Raw genomic sequence first — 26,258 nt, forward strand, 5'->3', positions numbered from 1 at the left:
CCAGCCACGATCGAGGAGGGGAGATTTGAGTTGATCCTCCGTCTCGGGAGTTAGCAATCTGACACCTGGAACTTGGAAACTTGAAATCATAACCGAAACAAGGCAGAAAAGGAGAAAAAAAATTGGCACAGTGAAGAAGCGAACGAATAGTCTGGCTAGACCCTGGTCAACTTGCAGCCAACCGTTCCCGGCCCCTAATAACGGTCGCAAGCGCCTGCGATAATGGATACCTGAGGTACCCATACGGTCTCCGCTGCCGGCCGAAGACGTGTCTCCAGAACCAATCACAGGCAAGGATGGGTTGCAGGAAGACCGAACCGGATCCGATCACGGGTCGGGAAATCCTCCCGATTGGTGTAGAAAAGCATAAGCTCGGTGGGCATTCCTAATTGGTTCCAGTTCTTCACGGCATTTCCATCCATGATCCAGTGCCACGCTACCGAGCTTGCAGAAAAAGGCTGGGATCCGACTCGGGGGTCGGGGCTGGATCAAGAAGAACCTTCCCAGCGCAGGGGCAGGAACCGGTGGAGTGCTTGGGTTCCAAGGTTCGCAAGATCTCAGTAAGGGCGACCGGTCTTCCACTGGCCGTAATCCCCCCACTGTGGGAATGTCCATGGCTTGCGGAACAGAAAGCTTCTTCGGTTTCTGCTACATAACCAGAATAAACCAAAAAAAATTGCAACCATCTGCGAACACATGCCATAATCAATACTAAAAAGAATAAGAAAAATCTGCGATTGACTGAACGAATGCTCGAGCCCGAGGCTCTTGTAGGTACATGCAAGAGGAACTGTTTCTTTCCTCAACTCCCAGAAATCGGAGATAAACATCATGGTAGTAGGCAAGTTACAACCTTGCCGAAATCATCATGTCATCTCAAATCCCATTCCGCGTGGAAGCATAGGTCACTCACAACTCGTTAATATTACCATTGTTCAAACCATATATCGCGGGTATCACAAATGGGGTTCTGGAGCCCATTATTTCACCGGGTCCGTGGGTATCAATTATTAGGACAACTTGGTTCCACCACCTCGCCGAAATGGTGGTGGTCCTCTATCACAAAGTTGTGGGGGGCGATCTCTGCCACGCAGCGCAAGATCTTTTTTACACTAGTAGTAGATCTTCTCCGTGTAGACAGGAGGTGTGCCCTTCTCCGCGTTCCATTGAATGTGGTTCTTCTCATCCAGCCAAGCATCTTCGTCAGTGATCTCAATGACTTTCGAGGTGTGTCTGACCTCCTGGCGACTGACACCCATCTCATCACGAGGAACCCAGAGAAGAGGGGGTTGGGCCTTGATCGAGGGATGGAAGTAGGCAGTTTCTTCAACTATCGGATCATAGCTGGTAGTCTCGTTGGTCGGAACCAGACGACGCAGCTGCGCGTAGCCACTGTACTTGTCGGGTCGAAGATAGCGCATCAAGAAATTGGTCTTGGGCTCTTCCGTAGCCGGGGAAGTCAAGCCCTTCTCCGCGGAATCGACGTTGGCCACACTGCTGTTCCGACCGGCATCTGCAGAGCTGCCAGCAAGAGCTTTGTCATCGTATGGTTCATGAGAAGAGCTCAACCTGGCCTCATGCGCAAGAAGAGACTCTCCTTCCGCCTCAAGGTTCTTGGGCAGGTACTGGATGAGAGGCGCCAAGGCACTGTTGAGAGAGACATGGTACAGGACAGTGAAAACAAGCAAGATAATCATGAGGATCAAGGGGCCAAGAGCAATTTGGTTCGCAGCAGTACCGATGGCAAAGAGCCCAATCAAGCAAACGATGAGGATGTAGCAGCCAACCGTGAGTTGCTGCAACGCCCGGTAGAAGCATTTTCCTTGCGTGTCGATGTCGGCATTCGAAACAAACAGCATGTTGTACCGGTAGGCAAAGTAGAAGAGGTAAAGACCAATGCTCGCAAAGCCGAGAACAAGAGGTGCAATGCAAGAGTAAATGATAGCTATTGAGTAGCCACGCATTAGTCAAAAAGTGCTGTCGACGGGCAACCGTGAAAAGGAAGGAAATTCTTACCGATGACCGACAACAGAGTGAAAACAGGGTACACAGTTCCCCAGCCCAATCCAGACAAAGAAGACCAGCGCTTGTACATCTTCCGGGGGGTGTTATCCAAGAGCCTGCCAAGGATCTTACCAACAATCAAGCCCGAGATCTGCAACAGTGCACCGGCGCTGAAGGACAGACCCTGCAAAATGATGTATGAGATGTAAAAGTTGGATGCGGTCGGGATGTTGTTCGCCAACAGGGATGCAGCGCTAGTGGGCTTATCGATAATCTTGGTGACAACAGCTGAGGCAGATGACGCGAGGGTGACCACCAGGAACACCTGCACGACCTGGAACGCGAAATAGAAGTTCTGGGTGGTCAACTCGACGGCAGCCAAGCTGGGAGCACCACCGAGCTTGGCCATCAGGCGAAGTATGATGGGAACGAGCGCCATGAGGATGGACATCAAGACGGTAGGCAACAGAGAGGTGATGACACCCTTAATCCAGCTCGGGACATCATTGATGAAACGCAGGAAATGAACCTTGTCCGTGAGGAAGTTGATGTTGGAAATTGAACCGACGACGGCGGTTGGGATAGCCCAGAAGACGATCATAGCGCAGACAAAAGCGATGGTCGCGGAATACCGCATGATACGCTCCCACCACTTGATGCGCAAGTTCGACCAGATGACTTGTGTCGGGTCAAGACCAATGTACCGAGGTGCCATATGCAAGGGGAGATTGTGGGCCACTGCATATGCATATTAGCGTTGGGACGAATGAGGTCAGAAGGGCAAATTGCGTATACCAGACTGGAAGGCCGCCTGAGCATCTGCCTGAGCGTAGAACTCCACAAATACAGAGGAAACCAATTTCGCATCACCCGCGCGGTGCTTAGCCTGGAGCTCCTCAATCTCGGGCGTGAGACGCTCGATCTCCGCCCTGGCCCAATTGATTGTATCCACCTTCTTGCCAATGAGCAGCTTCAGCCGGTGCGTAGGGCGGTCCGAAGGTCTAACCCAGCGGGCTGCCACAGAGCCCGACTCTCCATCGGTCTCATCGCCCGCAGCATCTCCAGAGACGGGGCCATCCTCCACATGTCCTTGTTTCTTCAGAGCCTTGAGACGAGCAGCGTTCGCCAACTTGATCAGTTTCGTTTCGGCACCCTCCAGCTTCATCGCCGCATCGTCGCGCGCAGAAACCTTCTCTTCCAACTCGCTAGTATCGGTCGTCAACCAAACATTTTTGACCTTTTCGACACCAAACATCCGACGAATCTTGTCGCGATCGAGATAGTCTTGGGTGACGGCAGAGAACAGCACGGTACGCGAGGACAGACGACTGGCGTAGGCGGGGGAAAGAGCGTAGGCCTGGCGCAGGTTAATGTAGAAGAGACTTTCGCGGGTAATCGTGAAAAAAACGAATCCTAGGAAAATTTGAGTTAGAATGATCCGATTGCTCTGTCCGGCGCAAGATCGCGCTAAGCTCACCGATGAAAATCCAGGCGACAAAGCAATGCGCAAAGTAACGTCCGTAGCTATTTTCCGAGACGTTCGACATGCTCAGAATATCCAGCTGCTTCTTTCCAGCACCACCGGTTCCATTGACTGGGAACAGAATAGGAAACGTAATGCAGCAGCCCACGAAGCAGATCATGGAAACGGTCTTCAGGAAGCGAAGTAAGAGATAGGCATCCATCGAGTGGTGCTGCAAAACATATTCGTCAGGTAGCTGGTACATATGTCGAATCCAATTCCATAGTCCGGTCGGCGAGGCAGGTGTCCGTTCAGAGGGTCGCAAAACTCCGACATAGGTTCGCGGCATGTACATTCGGCGCTCGCTGCGACGCAGAATAACGAAGACGGCGACCATGGCAACAGCCACCACCAAAGATGGGACCAAGGTGGTGACCAAGCCTGATGCCGAATTGGAGGCATTCTGAGGATTATCCGTGCTCTGGAAGCAAGTTAACCGCGTCCATTATCAATGCGAGATGCACATGTATCGCAATTGTCTGAAAATACGTACTCGCCCGCCCAAATGACGGAGGCCTAGGAGGCCTACATCCGTTAAGGCCATGGTGCCCCCCTATTAGAGCGCAGTGGGGCAAAATCACACCCGACAGTAGAAGGCCGCGGTTACAGAGGGTTGAAACCGTCTAGCACAGGGTCTTCTTCGATTGACAAGTTTAAGCGATCACAGAAAAGGGTGGATCGCAAGTTGGGATGGGATGAAAGCAAGGGAAGAGAAATGGAAAAATGAAGGTTGTGGGAGGGGGGACGGTAGTCAGTATTTGTTTGAAGGAGGGAACAAAGTAAAATGAAATAGACTCAAGGAACCCGAAGCTTAGCGATAGGGGAAGCCACTTCAACACACGCTTTTTTTTCGTGCTGAATTTTCTTCTTTGCTCTGCTTGAGTCTGAGCATTCGAGGTTCGAGATACAATGTAAGAAAAAATCGAGGGAAGCTATTAGGAGCCAGCTCAGCGCATTCCAATTGGCGCTCCAGGGATGAAGCAGATACTTAATTTCTTGCGAACAAAATCGGTACCACCGACCGACGACCGTAGTAGTTAACTACTACTTCGTACTTGGTAAATAGTAAAGCTACAGACTAGACCAGGTTGAGTAGGCCCTGGGATAGTCTTTCTCCACCGAGTGGCCAAAAACGAGTGAGAAGCGTAACCGGCGATCAAGCAGACATGGATCGCAAAGAGTCGATGACGCTGCCGCGGGGGTTTTTAAGGGGAATTTTGACTTCGGTCCTGATCAAACAAACACAAACTAGTGACGAATGCCGATATTTCCAGACGCTCAGCTCGTTCAGCCACCCCTCATCATGTCATGATGAGCCCAAGCCAAGAGCGCACAGTTGAGAAATCAGCCAATGTTGTGGACGAGTGATGGAACTGCGCTGCCAAATGCGGATCGAATTGGAGATTGAACCTTTTCTTTCTTCCTCTGTTTGCACGCAACACGGCGGGTTGCCCACCTGCAGAACACGGCAAACAAACCGAGTCCCCTGACTGGCTTGTCAGAGAAGAAGAATTCCGAGGCCAAGTGGAAGAGTTGTTGCAGTCTTCCAATAGATCGCCCCTAGCGCGTGCCTGGTGTGGTATTAGCCTGTCTCGGAGATTGTTTAATCAGGTTGTTGATAAGGCCCAAAGCTGGCAACAAGAAGAAGAAACCCGAAAGGGAAGATGGGAAATTGAAGGGAGAGGGGAAGAGGAGAAGATGGGGGGGGAACGGGCATTGGAACCATGGTGGCAAACCATCTCAACTTTGGGTCCAGGATTCCGATCGCTGGGCTGGCGGAATGCAAACTAAACTTGATATGGTTGGAAGATTAAGTAGCATGTGCATTGTGCAACTGTGCAACCAAGCCCGAGCTGAATCTCTTCCCACCCCACCTGCACCGCCCCATGATCCTTAATGTGGCTTGGGAGCCACTCGACTTGACACTCAATGCAGCATTGGAAGGTTGAATCAAGCTAGACTAGACAGCAGAAGGTGCGGATTTCCAGGGCCCGACTTGTCCGTTCAACGCCGTCAACTCGAAATGACCAACTATGTCGTCAATCGAGCTTCCGAGGTCGTCTCTTCTTTTGGCCCGTATGAGAGTGTGGCTGGACGGGGCGGTAGTTATAAACAGAAACCGCCCAGCCATGAGCTGCTCCCCAGCCACAATTGTGCCGTGCTCCTGACGCAGACCGACTGTTTCACCCAGTCAGAGATCCGAGTCGAGATGAGATGGGCTCGACGTGATCCTCGATCGGAGGAGGAAAGCTCCACGAATTAAGCTTGATGGGCAGGTGCGGGCCACCATGCAACAAATGCGAGCTCCAGACGGGCGGGTGCTTCTTGCCACCAACGTATGTCCTGTGCTCGTACCATTATCTTCTGGCAGGGTCAACGTGTCCATCCAAAGTCAACCTTGAACTGTCAGTCGGCTTCGCAATTTTCCTTCGATCCACTATGAAGGCTAGATGAGCGTGTTGTGTGTCAAATGATATCAATCAATCGACGACCAACTCAACCTTGAACCCAATCCGCACATAGTCTACCAACTTCAATCTCGCCCTTTCAGCTCTCAATGCTTGGGCCTCCAACCTCCGACATTGCTGTAACCAGCCAAAGCAAATCCCAAACTCAGCGCCAGATTGCAGTGATCTTATCGTTCCAAATCTAGACCCAGTCTAGACCTTGCTCCGCGGCCGGACCTCATGTCGCACACAGTACGCTGCTTCGAAGGAGACAGCTTTCCTACTTTGGCCGTGCATCTTGGTCATGCCCTGCCCATGTCAACAAACTTGTCCCGAAAAGCGCCTAGATAATGCACGGACAGTGTTTGAGTGGGACGTGTGGCGAAAATTTTTAACAACTTTTGCATGGCAGATGTCACGCGGAGCTTCGGGTTTTCTTCTATCTTGCCTGCCCCTCTTTCCTTGATCTTGATTTCGGTTTTCATTTTAGTCTTCGTTCTTGTCGAGTAGACAAGGGTGACCGGGCTAGCCTAGGCTGTATCTGCAACCTGCAGGTGTCCGATGTCGCCTGGGGTACGTAACAGATCTTGAGTAACCAGAAGAGCCAAAGGTTGAGCTGACAGCGATGCCATTTCTCGCAGGCACGGGCGGCGCTTGCCGGTCTTCAATTAGCGTGCATCATTTCCTCGCCATGCTGTGTTTACCAAAACTATGTCGAATTAGCTGACGCTCATCGTAGGCATCGACGTGAAGCTTCGAGCGAAAGGGCTCTCAGAGCAGTCAAGTGTCTTGAGCAACTTGTCTTTGTTCTAGTCTGTTCCTTCGTGGCCTCTGCTGGACGACGGGACCAGTCGTAGTGTCTCGCGCAAGCTCTCGTCAAGTCGCGCTCTTTCCAATGGGATACGATCGCTGTGTGCCTTGGCGACAGTTCACGAAGGCCCGGGCAAAAAAAGCTTGTATGATGGGGTCAGAAACAATCTGTAACCTAAGCCCCTCGTGCCACAATTGTATATATCTCATCCTCGGCCTCCGGGATCTTGGCACGAATGGCGACAATGAAGCGCAAACATATACTCATAAATGAGACGTCACGATAGTAGACTCAGTACTATCACCGAGAAGACTCAATCCCGGTCACAAGCCTGCCCAATCTACTAATAAACAATGGCGGACTATTCCGTATACACTAGTTGGCAAGCGCTACCCCGCGGGAGCCCGCCAAAACCACAGGAGGAATTTCCCGCAATTCGACAGCTCAACCAACAAACTACCAAGGATATTAAAAATTTCGACTTGAGGTCAATGCTTGACTTTGGCTCAAGGATTTTGTCTCACGCGGAACCGCGACGGGTAGTTGCAGCAGGGATCGTGTCTTGTCCTACTGTACTGTATGTACAACTCCTCCGAGCTTTTCCGCGGGGCCTGAGAAACATCCATATATTGTGCGCTATTGCGAATGCGAATGAGAGGACCATGACAGATTCGTTATGATGGGCGACGGAGTCCGGCCACTCCCTATGCATGGCAATACGAGATGAGACACCATTGGAGCAAATGGACCAGCTGGCTGGATCCGACTATCCTCCCTTGGGTTATCATCTGACAGGCGAAACTTAGACTTCGGCACTACGTCATAAGCGACCGATCTAGGTGCTTTGACCCCTGCACTTTAATCAGTCGTTGGGCCTTTCTTTTCTTTTTCTCTGCGGGGGAGATGATGTGTGATTGATGGTTGGTGAACCTCTGTAATCAATGCTGATGGATGTGGCACTCTGGTCGATGCGCTTAGCTATGATATCCCGACAATCCAGAATCGCCCAAACGCCGCAAAGACCTATAATAAACCCTGGGTATAAGCCTGATACAGACTCAGCTCACAGCAGCATATAAATCCCTTTCAAAACTTCTGACATCTACAGCAGGAGTCTCGAGCATGAGATAGCTAAACAAGATTTTACTGAAATGGACCTGCATGTTGAGTGGTAGTTGTTTAGCCATCTTCAGAAGCTCTCCCGTCTGCCACGCCCGATCTTGTTCATCCCTCAAGTCCGCACTATAGCGATCCTCCAAAAGGAGCCATGTGAATGTCTCGAACGCCGGATTCCTGTCCAGCTTGTATTCTGTGACAAGCTCATGAAGATGAGCGAGAAATTGAATCGTCTTGCTATGTGCATCCCGAAATTCCCTCAGCGCGATCGTGATGTATATCAAACACGCGGTGCGGCTGACTTCGTGAGTGGGTAGTCTTGGGCTCAATACATACTTGTGCAGATTCTGTGGTACCGCGGTTGGCCAAGGCCCAGGACACAGTGAGCGGTAGAGCGGGCCCGACATTTGGAATGCTGTACGTCGCTGGGGAACGGAGGATAGGTAAGTATCTGCGCTGTGTTCGAGCTTCAAGTCTTCTGCAGCTCGAAGGAAGTCGATCAACAAGCGTTTCTTATTACTGCTCAGTGAAGCTTCTCGTGGCGGCATCTTCAGGTATCGCACATAATGCAGGAATACTTCGGCGATTCCCCTAGGACCCTGACGATGGCGCAAGATTCCAACTGCCTGGTCTTCATACTTCATGGCAGCAAGTTCACTATCACCGAAGCGATTCTCATGTAAAGACATCCCAGCTAGGGCCATGGCTAGAATGTCATCATTCCTCTGACCTCTTGTTTCTCCAAGCATCGAGGAAGCTCTAACCAGATGTTGCGCAGCTTCGGGGCTGGATTTATAACCATATAGAGAGGCTCTCCAGCGAGCGCTATACGCAAGAATGACTGCTTGAAAGCACACTGGATGGGCCTTAGCGGTGTTGAAAACCTGCAGCTTGATGTACTGATTCTGACCCGACCAATAGCTCAACTTGCTCACCCATGCATCAACCAGCTCCTGGTCGGCTAAAGAGTTGACAGCTGGCAAACTGTCAAAAGGATCTTTCTTGAACGAATTGAGAACCGTGGCAGGCGATGGAGACCTCATAGAATCCGTGAGGGGTGATGTTTGTGCTCGTGCAGGGGGACTGGTTCGATTCTAGAGAACGGACAACTGTTAGCGCGATGCGGGGTCATGATGAGTGGAGTGTAAACCAAACGATAAACGACGGCAACGTCATCAGAGCCACAATGGTGCCCCGAATTGTGCAGCGCGCAAGCTGATGTGAATTGTCGCAAGACTCACATTGCGAATCAGTGGCCGTGGACCCGTCCGTTGGAGACCTCTTTTCTGATTATGGTTGCGCATTACATGCGCCCTCCGCTCACGAGGGGGCAAGTCATCGTTGACGAACAAATATTTGGGGGGTTCTTTCTCGGGTCTTGATGGGCGATTGTGTTGGCCCATGTCAATGAGAAATCGAGGAGCATGACCGGACACTTCTGGCACGAGTAGACTGGTGAGCTCTTGTAAGATACGTGCACACACATTAGTAATGAGAGAGGAGACATCGGAAAACCAACTTTGTTGTTCTGCTTCAGGAAGATCCGTTGCCTCTAGGACAGGTTCACAATGGCTTGCCAAAGGGGACATTAGATAGAGTGTATTAATATCACAGTACTTCAGCAGCTACTCAAGAATAGAACCGAAAGTGAGTGGGCCAGAGGAGAAGAAAGGGGAGGCGGGCGTTAGTCCTGCATTTCGAAACAGACGAGATCCCTTGGAAGCCAGGAAGAAACGGTCATTGCCCACAAGGCTGAGAGCAAAACGTATATTCCGCTGTCAGGCCACGAGGAGGGAGAAAGCCAGCTTATCTACTCTTTTGGGAGATTGGAGAAAATGGGCAGAGCTGGGAGAGAGGCGGGGGAAGGAGGTGGAGGAGTTGGTGGAGGGAGGGATGAAGCGAGAGAGAAATCAGCTCGAAGAATAACTAGGCAGGCCTGAAGAGAGAAGCGGCCAGTGCACTGGCACTCACCTGTGGGCGAGCTAGACAGAATTTACAGGGCCCCACGACCTACTCTAGACTGCTGCACAGTTTATGCTTGGATTAGACTTACTTGTGTCCTCGGGTCTTCAGGGACCCATGATCTGGGCATACAATCTCAATTACCTTACGTAGTTCAGTTTGGAAATTCTACCAGTATCTGTCTTAATCATTGGTTCGGAAAGAATTAAACCAGGTCCGGAAAAGGAATCCTTACCCGTCAGGTCCCCGTATGATTGGATGTGGGGGAGCGATTGAAGCCCACTTTGGCTCTACCTATCATTCAGAATCATCCAAACGGGAAGGATGCCGCAAGACGGATTGGTTTGGGCCGTTGAATGACTCGCTAGGCCTCTTTTCTACTTAGTAGTGTACTGTACCCCATTGTTAGCCCCAGTTCGCAGGACTTCGCAGCCATCTTGTTCCAAAGAGGCAAAAGGTCATATGGATATATCGGCCGAATTCGGTAGGTCAACCGCGAGGGGGGCGTGCATATCCTTGAGAGAAATGGATGATGATAATGTGGGAACGCACTCTCGTGAAGTCAGCCGGGCGAAGGCCTTTCATCTACTGGTATGCCTTCGCAATTCCCTTAATCGCCACCGTCATTGACCAATAATGGAAGAATGAGTGGTGATGTTCAATGGCCGCAGGTGTTTGTGTCGCGAAATCAAGCAACTCGGCCACAAAACCTATGGCGTGAACGCGCTGATGCTGAAGCTCAGGAAAAGGCGTACTTCGTACTACTGGTAAGTGCTGCCCGTGGCTGCTGTAGGCGCAATGCTAGAAAAGGTTAGTCTAAACCACTCAATGGAGGAGGACGAAGCAATATCGCAAGCAGAACACGAAGAATGACGTCAAGAAGTCTGGCCGTCATGATTCAAGGCCATACCCCAGACAATAGTAACTCAGCCCTATGATACTTAGCGGTAGTATGCCGAAGGTAGATTTACTCTCTACCGGCGCATATCGAAACTTTCACAACAGGGTGAGAACTACTCATAGCAAGCGAAGTAGACACCATAAGGCAACGGGAAAGAAATATCACCAATGGAAATGTAGATCAAGGAAACCGCAAAGTTCTTGTTATCTCGATAGTCGGTTCCTCTTGAGAAGCTGCCAATCCTTTCATGGGGTCCCTAGGCTGCTTCGGTAACGAGGGTATTCCATTCAAACTGAACAGCGCAGCGGTGGCGTCTGCAGTACAATGGACTCCGATTGGGTTCATGACTACCGGACGGATCCGTTTAGGAGTCCTATTCGAGGAGCGAGTAGGATCTGGGGATGCCGTAAATACGCCTTCAGATTTCCCTTACGTGTATTTGCGTATGTATGCGACTATTTCCTTTTCATTCCATATACATGTATCTGAGTGGAATTCTTGGCACTATTTTCAGCCAATCAGAGGTTTTTATTTTATAGCTAAAGCTTGCTTACCACGTGACTCTATTAGGCATCTTTTAGCAGTAATATATAGAGAAAACACGTACGTGATTTTTGAAAGTTATACGTAAACACTTTTTCCTTACATGAAAATAGAAGATACATGTATTTTGGTCCGGCATCCCTAGTAGGATCAGCTCAGGTGCCGCATCACGTTTGCAACATGGCCTCTGTACTGGGCTATGCTCCTTTGGATCATCGGGCCAAGCCTACATAATTGCCTAGACGGGTAACCTTTCCAGCCATAGCCCTGAACTGCAGGAGGAGACAAGGTGTCAAAAGTACTAGCCCATCCTTTCCCGACTGATGTCTACTTATGCATTAGTTGCAAAACAATGCCTCTGTCCTGCTGATCATAATAGACTACTGCTCTAGATGCTGTATGTCTAAGGTGCTCGACCGTGTTGAGTGTCATGTGCAGTAGAGTCCCCATCGTTGAAGCTCCTGAGTGCTCATTGTTAGTTAGCCCTATGAAGAATGGCATGGCATTGTTGAGTTCAACACAATGTGCAAGGCGATGGCAATTGCATATGCTTGAAAAGGCCTTTCCTTGGATATGTCCTGCGAGTCATGCTGCACTGATCATGAGTCTTGGAAGTCCTGACGATGGTATCTAATGCCTTACATGTCCCATCCGAGGCCGGTTCCGAGCCCAGTTCGTCCCGCTCGCTGGAGTCACGGTCCACGGTGTCCGTACTTCTGCTTCAAAATGACTAGCCCTAATTCAACGAGCTTGGCTCAAAGCAAGTAAATAATGAGTAAGCACCCCGTGACCCAAAAACCACTTAACGCGTATGGAACGGATCAAGGTCTTTCCGACGCGACCGTGTTGTGGACGCGTCCCATGCAAAGCTCGACGGAAAAATGCCAATACGAAGCAAAAGCGCCAAACACACTCCTATCAAACCCCCCTCGGACCAACCCACCTTCCCCAAGGCTGGTCCTTCTGATTGACCGACACGGAATTAGACATCTATTTGAGACAGCATCAAGACTCCGGAGTTTCATATCCTACGTTATATCTTATCTAGAAACACCACTACTCCCAACGGTCCTTCCCTGGCCGTTCGCCCTTGATCATGTCCTCCCTCTTCGATGCCGTCCTGCAGTCCGAATTGGGCTCGACGGCAGGCTCTCGTCGTCTTCATTCGGATCAGATCCCGAGCTCACGTCCGCAGCCCCCCTCAGAAAGCAATGGGCCGATGAGCGACATGCACGGTTATCCCGACGAGCAAGGAGCTGACTCGAACGCCTCGACTGTTGGCCGACTCCGCAATCCCTACCTTCCCCCTCCTCCCCCAGTGACCGATGTAGCTGGAGAAAAAGTGCAGCAGGCATTTGAAGAACTGCTTGAGACTTACGTGGAGGAGCCTTCACTCTCACAGCCGCCCCCGCCGTCCGCGGAGATCCTGAGCGACAAGTACTATGTTGCTCAAATTCGGGGCATGGCCAAATTCGAGCTCTCGACGCTCTACGTGGACTTTACACATCTGACCTCCTTGAGCAACCCGATTCTGGCAGACGCTATTGCCAATCAATATTACCGGTTCCAACCTTTTCTCACCAAGGCCCTAAACAATTTGATCGCCAAGTATGAACCCGAATACTTTGCCGCACATCGACAGGCTACCGCTACTAGTAGCATCTCTTCACAGGCTGGCACCTCTATGGTTGCGGGTAACTCAAGCGTGTCTGACAATCCGGACTTGGACCGTGATATTCGTGAGAAGACTAGGCATCAGCAAACCGATCGGCTATTCTCGCTGGCTTTCTACAACCTACCTCTTGTGTCCCGATTGCGCCAACTTCGGACATCCCAGATTGGAAAGTTGGTTTCAGTGTCTGGCACAGTCACGCGTACCTCTGAGATTCGGCCCGAATTGTCTCTAGGAACCTTCATGTGTGAACTATGTAAGGCAGTATGCCCCAATGTGGAACAGACATTCCGCTACACTGAACCCGCTCAATGCCCCAACGAAATCTGCGGCAACCGCACCGCATGGCGGCTGGATATCGGTAAGAGCACTTTTGTCGATTGGCAGAAGGTCAAGCTGCAGGAGTCGTCTCACGAAATCCCAACCGGCAGCATGCCGCGGACAATGGACGTCATTCTTCGCGGCGAAATGGTCGATCGTGCTAAAGCTGGTGAGCGGTGTATCTTTACTGGTACTCTGATCGTCGTGCCGGATGTGAGTCAGCTGGGATTGCCTGGAGTGCGACCGGAGGCTGTTCGTGACGACGGTGCCTTCAGGGGCAGTGACATCGGCGGTGGTGGTGTTAGTGGTCTCAAAGCTCTCGGTATTCGAGACCTCACCTATCGACTCGCCTTCCTCGCTTGCATGGTAACGCCCGACACAACAACCCCTGGTCAGCAGACGAAACAGCAATTGAATGGCCAGTCACACAACATCTTGGCTTCCCTCAACCAAATCTCTGATCCTGAGACCGATGAAGATCAGGCGCAGGAGGCTTTGCTTCAGAGTCTTACGCCCTACGAGGTCCAAGACTTGAAGAAACTCGTACATTCAGAATACATCTACGCACGTCTCATCGATTCTATTGCTCCCATGATTTATGGTCACCGGCAAATCAAGAAAGGCATTTTGTTGCAACTAATTGGAGGAGTCAGCAAAAATACCGAACAAGAAAACCTGCAGCTCCGTGGTGACATCAACATTTGCATTGTTGGTGACCCCTCAACTAGCAAAAGTCAATTCCTGAAGTGAGTACCTCGCTCGTGCTACCCTTGCGTTTCAGACGAAGATACTTACACGGACTCTCTCAGGTATGTTTGTTCTTTGCATCCTCGGGCTGTTTATACCAGTGGCAAAGCCTCCTCTGCGGCGGGTTTGACCGCGGCTGTTGTGAAGGATGCTGAGACAGGCGAATTCACAATCGAAGCAGGGGCTCTGATGTTGGCTGTATGTGAATCTCATGATTATTGTGACCAATCATCGCAGAACTAACAAATTTATGCAGAACGGCGGTGGTATCTGCTGTATTGATGAATTTGATAAAATGGATCTTAGCGACCAAGTTGCCATTCACGAAGCCATGGAACAGCAGACGATTTCTATTGCCAAGGCTGGTATTCATACTACACTCAACGCCCGTGCATCGATTTTGGCTGCGGCAAACCCTATCGGCGGCCGTTATAACCCCAAGACTACGCTGCGTGGTAATTTGAACTTCAGTGCTCCCATCATGAGCAGATTCGATCTTTTTTTCGTGGTTCGTGATGACCCTAATGAGACGGTGGATCGCAACCTTGCGGATCACATTGTCAATGTGCACATGAACCGCGATGAAGCAGTCAACCCAGAGCTCAGTACCGAACAATTACTGCGTTACATTCGGTTCGCAAGAACTTTCAGACCCGTCTTCACCGAGGAGGCCAAGGCCTACCTGGTTGAGAAGTATAAGGAGCTTCGTGCCGGCGATGCTCAAGGTGGCATGGGCCGCTCCTCATACCGCATCACGGTCCGACAGCTCGAGTCTCTGATTCGTCTTTCCGAAGCCGTTGCTAAGGCTAACTGTGTAGAGGAGATTGTGCCCAAGTTTGTGCGCGAGGCGTATGATCTTTTGCGGCAGAGCATGGTGACTGTTGAGAAAGACGATGTTGAAGTTGATGATGATGAGATCAACGCCGCAAGCAATCGCGTTGCTGATGAAGACCATGAGATGGGCGACCGCGATCGGGAAGGCGATAGCCCCATGCGCGATGAAGGGGAGCCAGCACAACAGCCTCAACAGCCGCGCGCACGTACCAAGATCACTTATGACAAGTACATGAAGATCCTGAACTTGATTGTACGACGTGTGAGGGACGATGAGTCGATGTCCGGTGAAGGTGTTGAGCAGGAAGAGCTTCTGGTTTGGTATCTGGAACAAGTCGAGTCTGAGCTTCAGACTGAAGAAGATCTGGAGCAAGAACGCTCCCTTGCTGTCAAGGTCTTGAAGCGCATGGTCAAGGTACGTGTCACATTGCGCACGGCACTTCTTCTGTCCCATTGCGCTCATGCTAACTTATTCTTTAATCTACTACAGGATAATATTTTGATGCCTATTCGTGGACAAGGTCTGGTCGATCCAGCTGATGAGTCCGAACAAGTCGAGCGGACTATCTATGTCATGCATCCCAACTGTGCCATCGACGAGGAGTGATTCTGTGCTTGATGTTCTCATTTTTGGGTAAGGTAATGATTGAGCATTGGTGGAGCAGGAGTCATGGTGCCCTCGGTCGTTATGAATGATGATTTTCTGATTTGACCTTGATATGAAATTATTCGCGCATTCTCGATGAAGCATATGTGATCTTGGACTGACGAGTCTGGAGTACATTGGTTGCACTTTTCCCTTCTTATCCTATGAATATAATAGTTCATGAATTGCCGATGCATTCATCTCAAACTCATTTTCTACTTCATTTGATCCAATTCTGACTTCATATCGCTACATCATCCCTCATCTATGCTAGGTCTGTAATCTTCGCTTGGCCTCACCTGCGATCCTACATGATCTCGCAAACGTGTCTTGTCGATCTATGGAAGCCGTATTCTTACGTCTTTCCATCACTCTTTCCTATCCTTCACTCCCAAAACTTCCCACTTTCTGATTTACATGTTGCGCTTACCTTGGCTTCATGTCCTGAGGCTACTCATGTATTTCGCCAATCTATCGAAAAGCATCATGATCTCAAGCTCTTGCAATCTTCTTCACCATTCTCTTACAACTTGCCTACATGATCAGGTCCTCTTACATGGTTAGTCTCTGTTCTCACACTGCAATAACTGCCGAGGGGCGGCACCCAAGCATCTTGCTAGCCTACAAATACCACTACTCATCTATGACTCCTGTTCTTCCATCCTTCTCACGAACATTCTTACTTCTACTATACCATCATTCCATTCCTCCAGACATCTTCACCTCTCTCTCTGTTCTTCCTCTTTGCATTCGTTCCTGATAGTACCAATGGGCGTTGCCCGCCTACAAAAACCACCCGTTCTACCATAAATCCTTCTCGCCCCGTCTCCGTTTCTCGTTCATCCTCCTCCTAACCTCTCTCCTGTTCATCCGCCTTCCCCAGTCGTTCCAATCGTACTCTACTCCTGTTCTCCTACCTCCCTCGAGTCTTCTTCCCGAACTTACCACTATATCTTCCCGATTTCCCCCTCAGTTTCTTCCCACGTTGGGCTTTCTTCCCTACTTCCACAGGCATTCTTCTTTCTTTACAACTGCTTCCGCTCTCTGAGTCAATATCCCAGTCTTACAAATTTCAGCCTTACATACTCTTCACTTCATGGACCTCGTCATCCATACTTATAATTCGAAGTCATATACTTTCACTAGAAATCTTATGTCTGCTAGTGCCAATTATGTCTTCGGAGCAGCCTACAAGCACCCAGGATGGGACGAACTTCAATGTCCAAGCCGAGACTCTCGATGCTGGGAAGATCCGTGAGAGCATCCGGGCGCGAAGGGAACGCGCAGGTGCTGCGATAGCCATTGTTAATGGCCGTCAGGCTTTACACGAATCTACACGTGAGCAAATATCCTCTTTAAGAGATGCGATATGCATCGAGATACTAACATCTTATTGACTAGTTGGCTCCGATGATTGGATGACAGGAGTCGGGTATCCAGTAGCTTCGATTTCTCCTAATGGCCTTCAACACCCCGACGGACAGGAGTCGCTCTTCTGCTCAGGTCCGACTATGCCCCTAGAGCCTTCAACTTGCGACTCAATTTCTCCTAATGGCCTTCAAAACGGCGGAGAGGAGTCGCTTTCCTCTGAAAATGTTACAATGCTTGGTGATCCCCTACTTTACTTACCCAGTGATACTGATATGCCTCACCCGAAGGAACCTAATTTGGTAGAGACCGCTATCCCGGAACTGTCAGACGCAGAAGTCGCGGCATTATTGCAAGGCATGAACGGATCGGTAATGACAAATTCAGTCGAAAATGCAGAGCCCACAAACCCAGTTCCCTCGGCAGATAAGAACAAAGAGCGTGAAAATTCCGCTAATGGGGCAGGCGATAGTGATGATGGCAATTCCGAGTCGCTATCAGATAATATGTCTGTCATATGTTCGTCGTCATCCGGAACAGAAGGTGCACATGATCTGTTGATGGACGCAACTAGCGAGGTTGACGAGCAGGGCGACCGATCCGAGTGGCCAGATGAGGATTTTGATGATATAGTCAGGGAAGAGCTTTCCAATGCAAAGTGGGGCCCGTATGCATACATTCCAGTGAAGCTTGACTGACTGCTATGTACAGATTCAAAGCTGCAAAGCGTCATTTCAGGAACATTGCAAATCCTTCTATGGAGGATAAAATCCGATTCGAAGCCGCGAAGATGAAAGAGGAAGCCCGTGCGAGAAGAGTTTCCGCGAGAGAGGCTCTTGAAGCAGAGAGCAAATTGGCTAATTTCAGTGACAAGGAACCAGGAGCCGAGCTTCACCAACAAGCGCCAGTTCAAGCCACGCCACAGCCATTGGAGGAGATCGTGCAACTTTCTCCGAGTAGCGGCGATTCAAACAAACAAGGCCGACGAATTCAACCACCGAGAAACAAAAGTAACAGGATCTCAGCCGAAGAGAAGCGCAAGAGCAAGAAATACGGCCTCGACCTTGCTCTCAAACAAGGAGACCACAAGACCGCAAGGAAATCTAGAAAACGCAAGAGTGGGGAAGCCACTCCGGATGCAGAAAAGGCAGTCTCCGAGAAAGCAAGGAAGAAGATCCGAATAAGTACAGAATTCTTCAAAGATCTCTTGGCTCCTAACGTCATAGAAGATGCACACGCGAGTGCTTCTGCAGAGGCAATGCCTAAGCTCAGCGAGAAGAATAAAGAGGCGGCATTCAAACGGCTTATTGCCAGCATTCCTGCTGCCGATCATTCTGGAGCAAGATCGGACCAGAGCAAAATCATTGATGCAACCAGGAAGTTCTCAAAACTTGCTAGAATGGATGGTAAAGGCGGATACCGCATCCCGGGTATGAAGACAAGCTTGTACCACTATCAGCTTCAAGGAGCAGCTTTCATGCGGGATCGAGAGAATTCATCTGTTGCACCTTCTGGTGGATTTCTCAGTGATTTTATGGGATTGGGAAAGACAATTCAAGCACTAGGTAAGTGCGAAGTCCGATATCTGTCATGTAGCCACTGTGCTAACGAAGTCCAGCGAACATCGTGGATGGACAGCCTCCGGCGAATGACCCTGTCAAGACTACTCTCATCGTTGTTCCCTCACAACTTGTATCTCACTGGTATGGCCCATTATGTATATTCACTCCGCCTTACTGACTCGCTGACTCGTGCAGGAATACCCAAATCACCAATCACTGTGATGGTATTGATGGCAGCGAGGTCCTTACTTACAATGCCAGAACGAGATTAAGTACACTGAATACAACGAAAAGCCTCCAAAAATACAGTGTAATAATTACCACGTACGAGGAGGTCAGAATGTCATATCCTAAATGCAATCAAACGTCAGTGCCGACCGGAGATGAAGATGAAGTGACCGCATGGTGGAATGAACAATACGAGGAGAAGGCCGGCCCTCTCCATAGGATTAAGTTTCTCCGTATTATACTAGACGAAGGACATATCATCAAAAATTATTCGTCCGCCGTCTCACTCGCTGTTCGTGCGTTGACCGGCAAATACAAATGGATACTGAGTGGCACACCTATACACAATTGCCTTGATGAATTATATCCTCAATTCGACTTTCTAGGCGTACCCGGCACAAAGACCCTTGAAAAATTCATGAAAGACTTCTGCCAGAGTGAGATAGGTCATAGCCGCCTGGTCAATCTCATGCGATCTTTCATGTTCCGCCGAACTCATGCTAGTCGGCTTTTCTCATTTCCGATTGTCAAGCTACCGGACGTCAAGGATAGAGTAGTCAGGGTTCAATTTTGTGACGCTGAACGTGAGATCTATACTGCCATCCAAGACGTATTCATTGAGAACCTCAACAAGTGTGGAAATTTAAAGCATCCTGCGTTGGCTCAGTATCGATGCTTCCTGACAATGCTTCTGAAATTCCGCATGTTCTGCAGCCATCTCTTGACAGCACATGATATGTTAAAGAAGCTGCTTTCGAAGGGACCCCTCATGACGAAGCTCTCCAAGATGTCTAGGGAGCGAGACGGGCAGGATCCCACATCCATAATAGTACAGAGACTGGTCGCAATCCGCAAGAATCCAACAGCCATCCGTGACGACCAGAACGAGCATCTGGTTCACTCTACAACCCTCCAAGGAGATCGGGAAAAGCTGACGAAGGACTTCTATGAGTTCATGGTACAGCTTCACGACAGTGGGCAATGGGAAGAACGCCTTGAGAGAAACAATTGCGCTCAATGCAAGCTTGTGCCAGTGTACCCCGTGATCACCTCGTGTCACCACCTCTTCTGTGAGGAATGCTACAGCTCTCTTTTCGTCAATGAAAATGCAGGTCAAGACAAGCCCATGTGCTTAATATGCAAAAAACCCATTTGCGAAGCTGCTTACTGCGACGCAATTGAAGAGTTGGAGCTTCAGCAGATGCAGGCTTCTCAGCAAGCACAGCCTCCCAGAAAGTCTGCTTCGCGGCGAAAGCCCAAAGGCTCGTTCCGCCGAGGCACTTTTTTCGATGCGAATGAGGAGTCATCGGACGTGCCGGGAGCAGATGAAGAAACAGACTGGATTCAAGCATGCGCTGGCCTCATGCCATCTGCGAAACTAACCAAAATTCGAGAAATAGTAGCCGAATGGCTGGCGGAATCCCCTACGACGAAGATCGTGATTTTTACCCAGTTTCTCGATTTCGTTCGTATCGTGGATTTTATGTGTCAGAAGGAGGGTTGGGAGGTTGCCTGTGTAAGACTCCAGATTAGTTATGCACAAGATGCTCGTTCTGAATCTGAAATACTTAACTGACAACTTGTAGTTGACAGGAAGTATGAATTTGGCGAAACGCGAACTAAGCATGAAGCGGTTCAACAAGAAGGACGGTAATACGAACATCTTGTTGGCTAGCTTAAAGGCAGGAGGCATAGGACTGGATCTAACGGCAGCAAACAAGTGCATCCTGGTAGATCTCTGGTGGAACGAAGCCATCCAGGACCAGGTATGAACGAAAACCCTCATTCAGAGATTTCGTGAGCGACACTACTAACTATTATCGATTCTAAGGCGTTCTGCCGGCTGTGGCGCCATGGGCAAACCCAGGAGGTGGAATTTGTCAAGCTCATTGTCGACGACACAATTGACGATTACCTTCTCGATCTGCAGGCCGAGAAGAGTAAATGCATTGACGAAACCATCGGAGATGATGTCCTCAGAAAGTTCGAGACCTTAAAGTCCTTGCTCGAGATGTTTTGCGATGTTGAGGTCGAACGCAACGGCGCCTACAAATTGACTAGAAAGCAGATGGACAAGGCGAAGTCGAAACCCAAACCGAAAGGCAAAGGCAAACAGAAACAGGGTGATTCTACGCAGTCAGTCCCTGCAGAGTCTTGAGCTGCGCTCCAGATCCCTGTCTTTTTAGGTCGACACGGATATCTTTCATCCCCATGCAAGCTTGGGCATTTGTTTATCTCTATTACCTTTTTTGTGATACCCTCTCATATAGCCTGGGCTATATACTGCAATTTTGATGCTTCATCTTTCAGTTCGTTTCTTGCTATGGAAACTGGAAAGAACAAATTTGGCGCACGCATATAACTTCGAATAGCCGCAAACGCGAGCATTATGCTCTTGTGCATGACTGCGGTTATGGATCTTTTCCTGATATTTCAATCTGCATCTAGCTATTTCCTCGACAAATCCCACATTCCGATAGTCTAGTCATGAATACAAGCAAATGTCGACCGGAAACAGCGAAATCAAAGGAAAGCTAAAACTAACGCGAGGGACCGAGAACATGATTCCCTTCATCTCGAAAGAGGCGTATATCCGTATCCGCCCAATCTCCCTCCTCCCTGCCATCAGCATCTATGACTTACTCCGAGCCACCATAACTTCTACGAATTGCTGGCTTATGCCTAGCGCTGCGATCATACAGCATCCGATCTGCAATTGACTCAGCCAATTCCATCCGTCGCGTGAGAGGTTACGATCTAGACTCAAGTGACGGAGTTCCCATGTAGAGGCTTAGCCTGCAAGATCTCATCTGTGCCGAACAGCTAGGATCCAGAGTGCGTCAACTGGTCTCCCCTCCGGCCAGGAGGAGCAAGTACGTACGGGGACGGGGCCAGTGGCGGCTTGGGTGCTTGAACCCTTCCCCTCCCTGGTTCTTTTGTACACAAAGTAGGATATAAGTCCAGAATATATGGACGCAAATTAGTGAAGAACTAAAGAGTGATATTGGATTGAACTTCATGGAATCAAACAGCTAGTGAAAAGACATACAAAATAAGTACCTACCGGAAACAAACAAATCCGACAGACAGGCCACCATACGGTACCCTTCATTCAAGTAAGCACATAATAATACGAAGTCATCATCGCGGTGCTATCCTCGTACTGTTGCTGCTGCTGCTGCTGCTGCTCCTCTACCGGTCCGCCGCCGACTGTCCATGCTCTCTCGTCGTCCTCGTCAACGATATTCTCCTTGTCTCCATCCCACGGAGCAAAGACATTAACTCTAATCTCCTGCAACTCGATATCATTCGGGTCTTCATAGATGGGGAAGCTCGTTCGCGAGAACGATTGGTGCTGAGCATGGTACTGGTGCACGTGGTGGCTCTCCGCGTAAGGCTCAGGATTAGTTGCCAGCAGGGGGTCCGCGCCGGGGAAGGGAACGAAAGCACTAAACCTGTGTGCCGGGGAGGTGGAGTGGTGAGGTGGTGGTGGCGGGATAGCGCAGTCTTCAGTGCCAGTCCATCCGCTTGCAGCAGTGATAGTTGTAGTGCCATTGGGAGGAGAAAAGAGGGAGATCGTGCTCGTCTCGTCCATTTCCAGCGACATTGCGGTGTCGATGTCGATGTCGATGTCGACGTCCATCTGCGGGGCGTCGAACGAGCCGGTCCCTGCGTGGGAGAGTCGGGCTAAGCTCGGTAGATTGAGGTCCTTGAATGTATTTATGATGTCCTGTTGGCCGGTCTTTCGTCTCTTCTCGCGGTGCGGGAGTGCGTTCGCGCTCCGCGGGTTGTGTTTTTCGTCTGGATCCTCGGCTTCACCGCGCTGGGTGAAGGTGCGGACTTTGAGATGGTTTGAGGGGTAGGAGGACGACGATGAACGCTTGGGGTTGTATGGCGGGGTGATCATTTTGACAGTTTGGGTTGTGGTCGGCCAGGGCTGGTTGAGAGGAGGGATTAGTATAGTATATGATGCCAATAAAGATTTCTTGGATGATGAAAAGGGGAATGGCTTCAGAGAAAGTTCTCGCTCACTTTTCTGCAGTTCTTGGGTCTCGTGGTACAGAATTGACTCACAGCTTCCATGGTAGTCTCGAAGCAATGATCGAGTACTTTGAGGTTATGTTTGTGATTCTTCCGCTATGGGACGTTGGCCGCGGTCATATCACTTGGGCGTTGTTGAACGGCATCGGGGTCGAATACTTAACCCTTGCAGGCAAGACGCAGAGATGAACACTCTCTTGCAGTGTACAGAAGACGTTGGTCTGGCGTTGGAGTCCGAAAGACGGTCAATCCCACACAATGGCGTCGTGCTGTTGTGGACGATGTTGTAGTAGACTGGCCCGCTGGCCGTCAAGCCGGAGAAAGCCAGTCAAACGAGACGAGGGATGAGGGAGGGAAGGATGGAGGGAGGAAGGGAAAGACCCCGAAGAAGTCCAGTTGGAGAGAGGCAGCCCCAACGCGGGCAAATTATCAAATCCCACAAACTCACTCGGTCACAAATGGCGTGGGAATTATGTCAAGTTTCAGTTCTTCCTAATTCCTACTATATCAACGCAATTCCTACAAGTGGCCTACAAAGAATGGACCGTAGTCGAGCAATAGACTTCCATTAAAGCCACCAAGCCATCTCGAAATCCAGGCTTATGTACGATGGCATGAGATCAACTATCAAGCGAAGATAAGACCTATCGACCTATTGCCCGGGATTTTGTCGTTTCGTGGTGGTTGTCCCGCAGAGGAGAGAATCCGGTGTTGATACAATCTCTCGTTGCTCTCATTCCGTCACAGAGCCAGGCCAGCATCCAATCGGCATACCTCTCATACTCACCTTCGTCATGCATCAAGCCGGTAGCCAAATAAGAAAGAGATAATAGAAAAGAAACAGATACAAGCAATGGTTATGTATCAAGATAGCATGGCAAAGGGTATGCGAAGGCGCTGCAAGATATGGAGGAATATATGTTCAGCGTACTCCCAGGGCCCGATTGTAGGAACAAACAAGTAACCACCAAAGCCACCCATACACTTTATCTGAACTGTCCAGGTCCAATCATGCCACCTCTGGCGTCACCACCAACTTGACCGAACATATCCAACAGGTGCCGGGAGGATGGGGGAGGTCCTTGTGGCGGAGGACCACCCTCGAAAGGAGCCTGTCCACGAGGTCCAAGCCCCATCATAACATCGCCGTTAGGTGGCATGGGTGGAAATGAAGGTGGGGGGCCATTCATATAACCGGGGGGAGGCATCATCCCAGGAGGTGGATGGAAACCAGCCGATCCACCGCCATTGGCGCGGGGAGGAAAAGGTTCGCGCTCATTGAGAGGAGGAGCACCTGCGTGCATTGGCATCATGTTTGCCATATAACTCGGGTTTACACCGCGTGTAGGAGTCGGGATCCCCGGGGGAGGGGCCAAAGGCGCCGGTCCACCTGCAGGTTGCGGCGGCATTTGAGGACCCGCCCATCCAGGGGGCGGCAGATGCTCAAAGCCTGGCGGTCTCTGCATACCCATAGGAGGATGGACTTGACCGTGGGGAGCTCTGGTTCCACCAGGCGTGATGGGAACTTGACCACCTGGAGGGAAAGGGATTTCGTCAAAATATCCCATGGGTGGCCCGTTTACAGGCCGTCTCCGGAGATGTTCTGCGTCGGGTCTCTGAATATTCGCAATCGCTGGATCATCCAAAAAGTTGGGTCCCTTCTGGACAGGAGGGATACCAGGGGGAGGAGACAGTACGTCGGGCATGTTCATCATACCAGGCACGGGGCCGGCACTCTGCGGCTGGTTTTGACCACCCGGGGCAGGGCCGCTTACAGGAGTGACGCGAACTTGCTGCATCAGTCGAAGAAGGTGCTCTCTATCACGAGCCTGCGTCTCCGGAGGGTATGGGTTTTCCTTGAATGGGGGGGCAGCGGCTCGAGAAGGTGTCTCAAGCATAGCCAGATACTCCTGCCGCTTGACATGTTCTCGCGCAGGAGACGAAACGGCGCTCTGGCCTTGTTCCGCTTGCACCAAGGAAGGGGGGCGATTGACAGAGTTAGTGTCATTATGAGGCGTTCCATTACGCGACTTCCCGCCACCAAGCATCAGCAGGATACGTTGGAACCCTTCTTGGTCGGCATCAGTGGATCCAGCAGGCGTCAGAGCTGGGGACCTGGTATCGGTTTGAGGTTCTGGATCCCTCGCAGGGCTTCCTGGCGGAGGGCTGAAAAGCCCAGCAAACCGGGACGACTTCATCGCTTTAGAAAATTGGGGCTCCTTCTTTGGAGTAGCCTCGACCGGCGCGGGCGGGGCACTAAGAACCTCGGGCGCAGGTGCAGGCTTAGACTCATTCAGCAATCCAAAGAAGCGCTCCATGGTCGCGTCCTGCTGGAAAGGAGTGCCATTGCTACTGAAGATCTCCCCATCAGTAGGTCGGGGATCTGCCTGCTGCGAAGGTGCAACACTTGTCTCGGCAGGAATCTCGTCCTTCTCCGCTGCCTGGGGCTGAGATCCGGCTTTCATTCGCTCTTTCCAGCGCTCAAAGTCCTCTTGTGTATGCACTCTTCGAGACTCGTCCCTGTCATTGGCATCCAACCATTCAGGCTCCTGTTCGAGTTTGGCACCGCGGGTCCAATCGCGATCAGCACCGTGCCGATCCCGGCGCCATTCTCGGTTGCGTATCGGGGTCTTGTCCTCTTCAGCGTCGGGCGTATCGTGGGGAGCGTTATCGTCTCGAAACCAACTTCCTTCGTGTCTAGCGCGCCCCGGAGTGCCGTCCTTGCGGAGGGTGAACCGAGTATCCTTGGCATCTCTCACAGTCCGATCGTGGGCGGGTTCACGTTGGTCGCGATTGTCCCATCTGTCGAACTCTCCATTGCGTCTGGGCTTGCGGTCCTGTTCATCCTGGCCAAATGTGCGGCGGGGACGTCCATTGTTCCAGTCCTCCTTGTCCCCGCGCCGAGCATTGAACGCACCCATCTTTCCATCGCGTCGATCGAAATCCCTCTCACTGGGATCCCGTTCCTTGAAGAATTTGTCCCGGAAGGCAAAGCGGTCGGATTTCACATCCTCAGGGTCGTGCGGTCTGGTTGACCTTTCCGTGGAGTCTATGGATCCCTTACCAGCGATGCGAGAGGCAGAAGCGAAAGCGGTTTTGGGAGGACCGAGAATAATATCCTCTGGAAAATAGCAGCAAGTGCTTGCGTTAGTGATGGCCGTGATCTCCCGCCTCGATTTGACAGACAGTGTGTTTCTTTACCTGAATTCGAATTTCGGGAGATGTGACGGGTGTCGAAAAGGCTCGGCCGTCTAGGTGTAGTTTCATTTGGATTGGTAGAGTCTCGAGAGTTAGATGTTTTCCGTTGCGTGGATGGGTCGGGTATGGGGCTAGAAGTAGAACGAATCAGTTTTATGACAATCAACGGCGAGTACCATCTGGGGAGGGCACGGGGATGATCCTACCCCATCCATTCATCTACTGGCGGCAGCGTAGGGGGACGAACAGCCAGGCGCGAATCGCGCAGCCGAAGCAGCTCATCGATCTGGTAACGTCGTGCCATGAGGATGGCTCGGGGGTGGAGGGTGTGATGC

The 26,258-nt window shown here is 50.7% G+C and overlaps 6 protein-coding genes across 6 annotated transcripts; 2 read left to right on the forward strand and 4 right to left on the reverse strand.

The window, feature by feature from the left end:
• Window positions 1-1,112: 1,112 nt before the first annotated feature.
• Window positions 1,113-4,070, reverse strand: BO97DRAFT_413925 (putative DUF221 domain protein; the record flags this gene model as incomplete). Its single annotated transcript, XM_025696319.1, has 5 exons — window positions 1,113-1,945; window positions 2,017-2,742; window positions 2,800-3,417; window positions 3,482-3,947; window positions 4,020-4,070. The coding sequence occupies 5 exons, from the start codon at window positions 4,068-4,070 to the stop codon at window positions 1,113-1,115; spliced, it is 2,694 nt and encodes an 897-aa protein (XP_025552169.1).
• Window positions 4,071-7,772: 3,702 nt separating this feature from the next.
• Window positions 7,773-9,782, reverse strand: BO97DRAFT_442851 (uncharacterized protein). Its single transcript, XM_025698308.1, has 3 exons — window positions 9,420-9,782; window positions 9,142-9,338; window positions 7,773-8,994 (listed from the first exon to the last, which is right to left on the reverse strand). Exons 1-3 carry the CDS (start codon window positions 9,487-9,489, stop codon window positions 7,843-7,845), a joined length of 1,419 nt encoding a protein of 472 aa, XP_025552170.1. The 5' UTR covers window positions 9,490-9,782; the 3' UTR covers window positions 7,773-7,842.
• A 2,447-nt stretch (window positions 9,783-12,229) lies between these two features.
• BO97DRAFT_389538 (MCM DNA helicase complex subunit MCM6) lies at window positions 12,230-15,800 on the forward strand. The gene is made up of 4 exons (XM_025693721.1): window positions 12,230-14,045; window positions 14,109-14,244; window positions 14,303-15,295; window positions 15,371-15,800. Exons 1-4 carry the CDS (start codon window positions 12,403-12,405, stop codon window positions 15,485-15,487), a joined length of 2,889 nt encoding a protein of 962 aa, XP_025552171.1. The 5' UTR covers window positions 12,230-12,402; the 3' UTR covers window positions 15,488-15,800.
• A 1,408-nt stretch (window positions 15,801-17,208) lies between these two features.
• Window positions 17,209-20,749, forward strand: BO97DRAFT_315078 (putative SNF2 family helicase; the record flags this gene model as incomplete). Its single annotated transcript, XM_025691259.1, has 8 exons — window positions 17,209-17,552; window positions 17,606-17,700; window positions 17,875-18,459; window positions 18,513-18,597; window positions 18,652-19,389; window positions 19,522-20,200; window positions 20,271-20,450; window positions 20,516-20,749. Coding segments are annotated over 8 exons (2,940 nt in total), but the record flags the coding sequence as incomplete, so codon positions are not given.
• A 1,047-nt stretch (window positions 20,750-21,796) lies between these two features.
• Window positions 21,797-22,591, reverse strand: BO97DRAFT_424193 (uncharacterized protein; the record flags this gene model as incomplete). The annotated part of the gene is made up of 1 exon (XM_025696947.1): window positions 21,797-22,591. The coding sequence occupies one exon, from the start codon at window positions 22,589-22,591 to the stop codon at window positions 21,797-21,799; it is 795 nt and encodes a 264-aa protein (XP_025552173.1).
• Window positions 22,592-23,711: 1,120 nt separating this feature from the next.
• On the reverse strand, window positions 23,712-26,227 carry BO97DRAFT_344078 (uncharacterized protein; the record flags this gene model as incomplete). The annotated part of the gene is made up of 3 exons (XM_025691718.1): window positions 23,712-25,846; window positions 25,927-26,054; window positions 26,130-26,227. 3 exons carry the CDS (start codon window positions 26,225-26,227, stop codon window positions 23,712-23,714), a joined length of 2,361 nt encoding a protein of 786 aa, XP_025552174.1.
• Between the last annotated feature and the right edge of the window lie 31 nt (window positions 26,228-26,258).

This window comes from Aspergillus homomorphus (assembly GCF_003184865.1).
Source record: "Aspergillus homomorphus CBS 101889 unplaced genomic scaffold BO97scaffold_15, whole genome shotgun sequence".
Classification (NCBI taxonomy): domain Eukaryota; kingdom Fungi; phylum Ascomycota; class Eurotiomycetes; order Eurotiales; family Aspergillaceae; genus Aspergillus; species Aspergillus homomorphus.

Excerpts from the sequence above, each read along its gene's own strand:
- BO97DRAFT_442851 (XM_025698308.1), bottom strand. The coding sequence starts at position 9,489 with ATGTCCCCTTTGGCAAGCCATTGTGAACCTGTCCTAGAGGCAACGGAT. Across the intron at positions 9,339-9,419 it reads TCCTGAAGCAGAACAACAAA|AAGTGTCCGGTCATGCTCCT; the intron begins GTTGGTTTTCCG and ends TACTCGTGCCAG. Across the intron at positions 8,995-9,141 it reads CACGGCCACTGATTCGCAAT|AATCGAACCAGTCCCCCTGC; the intron begins GTGAGTCTTGCG and ends TCCGTTCTCTAG.
- BO97DRAFT_389538 (XM_025693721.1), top strand. The coding sequence starts at position 12,403 with ATGTCCTCCCTCTTCGATGCCGTCCTGCAGTCCGAATTGGGCTCGACG. Across the intron at positions 14,046-14,108 it reads AGCAAAAGTCAATTCCTGAA|GTATGTTTGTTCTTTGCATC; the intron begins GTGAGTACCTCG and ends GGACTCTCTCAG. Across the intron at positions 14,245-14,302 it reads CAGGGGCTCTGATGTTGGCT|AACGGCGGTGGTATCTGCTG; the intron begins GTATGTGAATCT and ends AAATTTATGCAG.